Genomic DNA, 8,403 nt, shown 5'->3' on the forward strand with positions numbered 1-8,403 from the left:
TTCATGTTCATTTTGCCATTGTTTTCTGCTAATAATTAAAATACTGTTTCCTTTATGTTATTGCATATATTCAGAGGAATATTTTAGCCATTGATTTCCTAACAAAATGGTCAATGGATGGTAAAATATTATTTAGAGAGTTGACATACCCTGTATGTTTGAATTTAATCATATGGGCTTGCTGCATTTCTCATTTCAAGTGTTGGACTAATTCTGTCATCCAGTTCTGTGTCAGAGGGTTTTACACCTCACATGTTTTGGCTTTCGCTCTAGTACTTCTCTCATACCCCTTTTCCACCATGAACCACTAACGTATAAAAACTACAATCACCAAAGCTGTCTGAAAGTCACCAGTGTTAGCATACCTATAGTTTGTATTTTCGTCGCTACCCACCTGTCTAAAATACATTGATTTACAATCATGTATGTGGGTTTATTATAGTTTTTTTGCATGTTTAAAAAACTGATCAATTAAGACAGCATTATGACATTGATTGAAATAATTGTGCATGTTTAAATATGTTCTTAAAACTAGGAATAACGATGGAAAAGGGATATCAGCGTTTATGTCTAAGGGTCTTCTGATCACAGTACTTTTTTTTTTTTTGCAATTCTATATGAAAATGTGCCTTGTTTTATGACACTTTGGATATTAATGCCTACCTGATCATACTGTATGGATCACATCCTTTTTTATTTTTATTTTTTATTTTTTTACATGTCTTCAGGTTAACACTTCACAAATATGAGTACGAAAATAAAGAAACTGATTGTTGTTTGTGTAATTACTTGAGATTTTTATTTTTTATGACCGCTTAAATGTGTTATTTTAGGAAAGCTTCATTGTTTCATTTAACTTTGGAACAATCCCGTTTCATGTAGTATCTAATTAATTAGCCATTTTTAAACAAATGTGTTGTAATATGTGTCACTGAAATCAAATGTCATAATATATGAATATACTACCATTCAGTAGTTTGGAAGTGGTACTATTTTTTCATGGTTATATAAGAAGTTTCTTATGGTCGGCAAGGCTGTTTTTCAAAAATACAGTAAAATCAGTGATATTGAGAAATATTATTACAATTTTAAATAACAGTTTTCTATTTGAATATATTGTCAAATTTTATTTATTCCTGTGATGATTCTGATTTGAAACATTTCTTATTATTATCAATGTTGAAAACCGTTGTACTGCGTTTTATTCGTGTTGAAACCATGATACATTTTGTCGCATTCCATTCAGGATTCTTTGATGAACAGAAAGTAAAAAAAAACAAAAACAGCATTTTAATATAAATTTAAAAGGTTAGTTCACCCAAAAATGAAAATTCGGTCATTAATTACTCACCCTTGTGTTGTTCCAAACCCGTAAGACCTTTGTTCACACAATTTGTGGAACACAATTTAAGATATTTTTGATGAAATCTGCAGACTCTCTGACCCTCCCATTGACAGCAAGGTAACTACCACGCTCAAGGTCCAGAAAAGTACCAAGATTATCGACAAAGTAGTCCGTGTGAAATCAGTGGTTCAACTGTAAAGATACGAAGCTACGAGAATACTTTTTTGTGCAAAGAAAACAAAAATAACGACTTTATTCCACATTTTCGTCTCTACTGTATTACTTGTGGATGCGCGTTCACGACCATATATGCAAGAGTGTGTCAGCGCCGCCACACGCTCACGTCATGATACTGTTGTGAACGCGCATCCACAAGTGACGCAGTAGAGACGAAAATGTGGAATAAAGTCGTTATTTTTGTTTTCTTTGCGCATTTTCTTTCGCAAGTATTCTCGTAGCTTTGTAACTTTACAGTTGAACCACTGATGTCACACTACTTTGTCGATCATCTTGGTACCTTTCTAGACATTGAACGTGGTAGTTACCTTGCTGTCTATGGGAGGGTCAGAGAGCCCTCAGATTTCATTAAAAATATCTTAAATTGTGTTCCGAAGATGAACGAAGGTCTTACGGGTTTGGAACAACACGAGGGTAAGTAATTAATGACAGAATTTTAATTTTTGGGTGAACTAACCCTTTAATGTCTCATTGCTGAATAAAAATATTATTTCTCAAAAACAACAAAAAACACAGTCACCCCAAACTTTTGAAAGGTAGTATATTATATTATAATAATATTAATTGGTGTAGAAATTAAGTGTTTTTTTTCCCCTTTGGTTTTCTTTGTCATTTTTTGTCCTCTAACTCCTTTTCTTGTGTGTTTCCTCCTTTTCCCTTTTTCTTTTGTTTGTTGTCTCTACTTCCTGTTGCAGGTCGCTCTTCACTGTTTCCTTTCGAGGACGGCTTCCTGGACGACGGTCATGGAGATCAGTCTCTGACCCCTGGCCTGAGCTCCCCCAGCCGCTGTCAGAACGGAGAGAGGATGGAGCGCTACTCCAGAAAGGTGTTTGTCGGTGGACTGCCACCCGACATCGATGAAGGTACATATGCACAAGCCTCAGCGCTGAGCTTGAGTTTGGCGGGTACAGTATGTTAATTAATATTAAGATTTAATAAATATCATATGTGTTAAAGGTACAGTGTCATGAATCGAAAATTACATACACAACGATTTTAGAGCTGCTATGTATCTGTATCTGTATCTGTTATTATTGTTAAAGAGAGAGTTCACCCAAAAATTTGAATTCTGTCATCATTTACTCACCCTCAATTTCTTGAAGAATGTTGGGAAACAAACAGTTGCCGGTAGCCATTGACTTCAATAATATGGAGGGGGAAAAAATACTATTGAATTCTATAGAAGTCAGTGGCTACCAGCAACTGTTTGGCTACCAACATTCTTCAAAATATCTTCTTGAGGATGAGTAAATGATGACACCATTTTTATTTTTAGGTAACTATCCCTTTAACTAAAACTAAATCCAAAATTATTTAAAACATTTCTGTTAAATAAAGCTGAAATAAAGCTGAAATAAATTAATATATAAATACTAGATGAACTTCGTTTAGGTATTTTCCAAGGCAACATTTCTTATTTTTGTTTAGGTTTAAATTGAAGCAATAAGATGACAAAAATATTATATATTGAAGAAACGAACTAAAAACAAAACATAAATGACCAAAGCACAAAAAATGTCATTTAGACCTGTTTTTTTCACCTGGTTGCCAATAAAGGCAAATAAAATAAAATAATAATAATTCCATAGATTTTTTTTTTATTGGGTTTTCCAAAATAATCAGCGTAGACAAAAGTGAATAAGTGAAGCATTAAATAATTCCATAGATTTAGCACTGACCCAAAGTATATCTTCAGACCAGAATATTATATAGACTGTGGGTTATGCACTTTTGGCCACAGAAAAACACCAGGTGAATGACTAAAGATTTTTGACATTCATAGAAATTAACTGCATTTTAAAGAATTAGAGTCTACAGCATTGTTATTTAGAAGGGAGGCAGTGACTGCTTGCTTTTTTTTGTTACAATGTTCATTGTAAATCCATATTTTGGCCTAAATACTTTCCATTTGTCCTACAGATGAGATCACCAACAGTTTCCGTCGCTATGGTCACCTGGTGGTGGACTGGCCTCATAAAGCAGAAAGCAAATCCTATTTTCCCCCTAAAGGTAATGACACTGACATCATCTCTCCTGCTGCACTTTAATACAGCTGCAGATGTTGAACAATTCAGATTCCCCCGTGACACCTCCTTCATTTGAGTGAAAACAGGGAAAGTATTACATCAGAGAGCGTTTATAATCAGCATGCACCTCAAATGAGTCTATTGTGTGGCTGCTGGTCAGTGTTTGGTCTCAGCGCGTCAGGAAACTGTTGTGTTGTGTGTCAGATTGGTCTCTATTGCTTCAAAGTGCCTCCAGGTGTTCATTACTGTGGACTGAACAGATGCACACAGACAAGTGCTTACAGATACACACCCAGAGGGAGAGACCTACTGCATTTCACTACACGTGTGCATTGTATTTGTGTGAGTATCTGGATAGAGGTGACAGAGTTTGTTTGGAAGGGTAAACAGAGCACAGGTACAGTTCTCATACCACTGATACGATATCCTTCCTATTATATACAATATCTCACAGAAGTGAGTACACCCCTCACATTTTTGTAAATATTTTATGTCTTTTCATGTGACAACACTGAAGAAATTACACTTTGCTACAATGTAAAGTAGTGAGTGTACAGCTTGTATAACAGTGTAAATTTGCTGTCCCCTCAAAATAACTCAACACACAGCCATTAATGTCTAAACCGCTGGCCACAAAAGTGAGTACACCCCTAAGTGAAAATGTCCAAATTGGGCCCAATTAGCCATTTTCTCTCCCTGGTGTCATCTGACTCATTAGTGTTACAAGGTCTCAGGTGTGAATGGGGAGCAGGTGTGTTAAATTTGGTGTTATCGCTCTCAGCTCAGAGTCATATCCAGAGGTTATGTTTGGGAAATAGACATATGAGTGCTTCCACAGTGCATTGCTGCAGAGGTTGAAGGGGTGGGGGGTCAGCCTGTCAGTGCTCAGACCATACGCCGCACACTGAATCAAATTGGTCTGCATGGCTGTAGTCCCAGAAGGAAGCCTCTTCTAAAGATGATGCACAAGAAAGCCTGCAAACAGTTTGCTGAAGTCAAGCAGACTAAGGACATGGATTACTGGAACCATGTCCTGTGGTCTGATGAGACCAAGATAAACTTATTTGGTTCAGATGGTGTCAAGCGTGTGTGGCGGCAACCAGGTGAGGAGTACAAAGACAAGTGTGTCTTGCCTACAGTCAAGCATGGTGGTGGGAGTGTCATGGTCTGGGGCTGCATGAGTGCTGCCGGCACTGGGGAGCTACAGTTCATTGAGGGAACCATGAATGCCAACATGTACTGTGACATACTGAAGCAGAGCATGATCCCCTCCCTTCGGAGACTGGGCCGCAGGGCAGTAATCCAACATGATAACGACCCCAAACACACCTCCAAGATGACCACTGCCTTGCTAAAAAAGCTGAGGGTAAAGGTGATGGATTGGCCAAGCATGTCTCCAGACCTAAACCCTATTGAGCATCTCAAGGTCTCTAACATCCACCAGCTCCGTGATGTCATCATGGAGGAGTGGAAGAGGACTCCAGTGGCAACCTGTGAAGCTCTGGTGAACTCCATGCCCAAGAGGATTAAGGCCGTGCTGGAAAATAATGGTGGCCACACAAAATATTGACACTTTGGGCCCAATTTGGACATTTTCACTTAGGACTGTACTCACTTTTGTGTCCAGCGGTTTAGACATTAATGGCTGTGTGCGGAGTTATTTTGAGGGGACAGCAAATTTACACTGTTATACAAGCTGTACACTCACTACTTTACATTGTAACAAAGTGTCATTTATTCAGTGCTGTCACATGAAAAGATATAATAAAATATTTACAAAAATGTGAGGGGCGTACTCACTTCTGTGAGATACTGTATATATATCCTTAAGTCATTTTCACACTTAAATAAGCCTGTTATAATGTATTGTACGAGATTTTGTTACTTTCACTGTTCATTTTATTGCTTTTATTTATCTTATTTATCTATATCGGTGCATCTATAAATATTATAGATAAATATATATTATATATATAAATATATATTTAAACATACACATACACACACACATACGTATATTATAACGAAATACAAATTCTATTAGTCAATTAAATGTTGATTAATTTAATTAGTTTTTTCTGGCTTTTTATAGTTAAAAGTTGAAAGCTTTTAACGATGCATATATAATTTTATTTATTATTATTATTATTATATGTATATATAGTGTGTGTGTGTATATATATATATATATACAGTGGGGGAAAAAAGTATTTAGTCAGCCACCAATTGTGCAAGTTCTCCCACTTAAAAAGATGAGAGAGGCCTGTAATTTTCATCATAGGTATACCTCAACTATGAGAGACAAACTTTTTTTTTTACTATTATATATACACACACACACATATATATATATATATATATATATATATACACATACTGTATATGTATAGCATATAGATATCTTTCATTCAGTTAAACATTTTACATTTTATTCAAATTATTTACATGAAATGCTGATTAATTAATCAAATAAATTTTATAGTTAAAAGTCCTGTGCTCTGTGATGAAAATGTCCGGTGGGATTAGTATGAATAAATGTCACTTGGTTTGTTATTTTGTTATATAATGCAATGATTTCACACATTAAGAAGGGTTTAAGTGGTTCAAGTACTTTTTGAGGCCACTGTATTTTTCTTCATTTATGAGATTTCTGCTCTGTATAATGATCTGCACTTGTGGATTTTATATATTTGGACTCCTGTAGTCCTCATGCCTGCGCCGTCCTGTGTGCAACTGCTGTTTGCAGATGTGCTCATTGTTCCTCCAGCTCATATGAAACACTGATCCAGACTGAGTGAATGGAAGATGCTGGTCATTTTTCCATCCAGTGTTGTGTAAAGCATCACGACTCACAGTGGGCAGGACTGAGGTCAGCGCAGAGGCTCTAAACACATTAAAAAGGGTTAAATGCTTTCTTGTGGTACTGTTATACGCTTATCACTAACGCTGATATTTATTTAAGAGAACCTTCTGTTCAGAAACCAGCTGGAAAGCAGGATGGAAGTGAAGCCAAGGTTTTGCTAGTTAACATGGTCCAGTTAGCCCCTGCTGGTGGGTAAAGGAATTACACAATCAAAACAAAAGGCTCATCATAATCTCTAAATGAGTAGAATAATCCAATCTGAATTTATTTTTCTGCATTTAAAAAAAATTATATTTAATCTCTAATGATGAAACCTCTGACACTCTTAAATCTGATGCTTATATATGCATCTCTCCCAGCACACTCCTCTGATTTCTTTTGATGTCTTTGATTTACTTTCCCAAAGCTGTTCATATTTCTCTGTTCTTTCAGTTGCTTACACTCTATCGCTCTCTCTTTCCCTGGAGCAGAATGCCTTGTTCTTTTCTTCCCTCTGGTCTTTCTGCTGGCTCTGATCCCGATGTTCTCAAACTGCAGTGTTATAAAGGAAAAACACTTCAGAAGGACTTGATTCATGATGGACGTCATGAATTCACAGACAATAACCATTCTTTGTCAATTCATAAAATTGATAGTTTTGGTCCTGGAAGTTATGGTTGTGCAAAAATACATGATATAATAACAAATACAACATTATACTGCATAGGACCAGTAGAGATCGACTGTGTATGTTGGTTAATGTCAAAGACTGTATAGGAATTGGCTTAAAAATATTTGTAACTATAATATGTATGTTAGTGGACAATTCCGTTTCCCCAGTGTTCATTTCAGCTACAAGAAACACTCTGTCCTGATTTCACCTCAGCATAGCTCCGCCCCAGTCGATCATGCCCCTCCCATATTGAGTTCTAGCTCTGTTCTGCTCACATCTGTCCCGTCAGCAGATACATGAATGAAGCGGTGTCCTATGTGTGAACAAGTGAACATAGAAGACACTACTGTAGGTGTACCATCAATTACTGCTTGATTAGTATTACATTATTGAATGTGTGTATATGTATATATATGTGTGTGTGTGTGTGTGTGTGTGAATTGATAAATACTGTGGGTGTGTGTGTATATGTGAATGAGATTGCGTCTCAAATAGTTTGATCTTCCTGTTCTGATCATCAGTTATTCATTCTTAGACTCTTTAAAGATGGAATGAATGGTTACTGTTACTTTCAGGCTGGTTGTTTTTATTCCTCCATGCAGACTCATTTCGGTTTCTGCCATCAGCAGCGGTTTTTGTTCTTTCTTGTGACTCTTAGTCAAGGCGCTTCTGGTCTTGGCTGCAGTCTGACTCTGTGAAGCCAGAGACTGTCTCATCTGTCATGCTCTTCCTTCTGCAGGTTACGCTTTCCTGCTCTTCCAGGAGGAGAGTTCAGTCCAGGCCCTCATTGACGCCTGCATCGAGGAGGACGGGAAACTCTACCTGTGTGTCTCGAGCCCCACTATTAAAGATAAACCAGTGAGTGAAGCGCTGCCACAGCCCACTGGAAATATGGTTTACATATATATATATATATATATATATATTAGTGCTGTCAAACGATTAATCGCGATTAATCGCATCGAAAATAAAAGTTTTTGTTTGCCTAATATATGTGTGTGTTCTGTGTATATTTATTATGTATATATAAATACACACACATACAGTATATATTTTGAAAATATTTACATGTATTTACATGTCTATATTTATATTCATATAATTTATATTATAAATAAATATATTTAATATATAAACAACATATTTTTCTGAAATATATAAATGTGTGTGTGTGTATTTATATATACATAATAAATATACACGGTACACACTCATATATTATGTAAACTAAATATTTTATTTTGGAAGCGATTAATCGCGATTAATCGTTTGACAGCAC

The 8,403-nt window shown here is 36.2% G+C and overlaps 1 protein-coding gene across 6 annotated transcripts in view; it reads left to right on the plus strand.

The window, feature by feature from the left end:
• The window catches only part of LOC107586080 (cytoplasmic polyadenylation element-binding protein 3-like), a 38,975-nt gene that overhangs the window by 23,176 nt on the left and 7,396 nt on the right, over positions 1 to 8,403 (plus strand). For all 6 annotated transcript variants that reach the window (XM_016273301.1, XM_016273302.1, XM_016273306.1 and 3 more), the window contains 3 exons: positions 2,278 to 2,445; positions 3,503 to 3,592; positions 7,864 to 7,982. In XM_016273301.1, coding sequence (XP_016128787.1) covers positions 2,278 to 2,445; positions 3,503 to 3,592; positions 7,864 to 7,982 — 377 coding nt within the window. The remainder of the gene's footprint in view (positions 1 to 2,277; positions 2,446 to 3,502; positions 3,593 to 7,863; positions 7,983 to 8,403) is intronic.

This window comes from Sinocyclocheilus grahami, unplaced genomic scaffold (assembly GCF_001515645.1).
Source record: "Sinocyclocheilus grahami isolate Dianchi unplaced genomic scaffold, SAMN03320097.WGS_v1.1 scaffold77.1, whole genome shotgun sequence".
Lineage (NCBI taxonomy): Eukaryota > Metazoa > Chordata > Actinopteri > Cypriniformes > Cyprinidae > Sinocyclocheilus > Sinocyclocheilus grahami.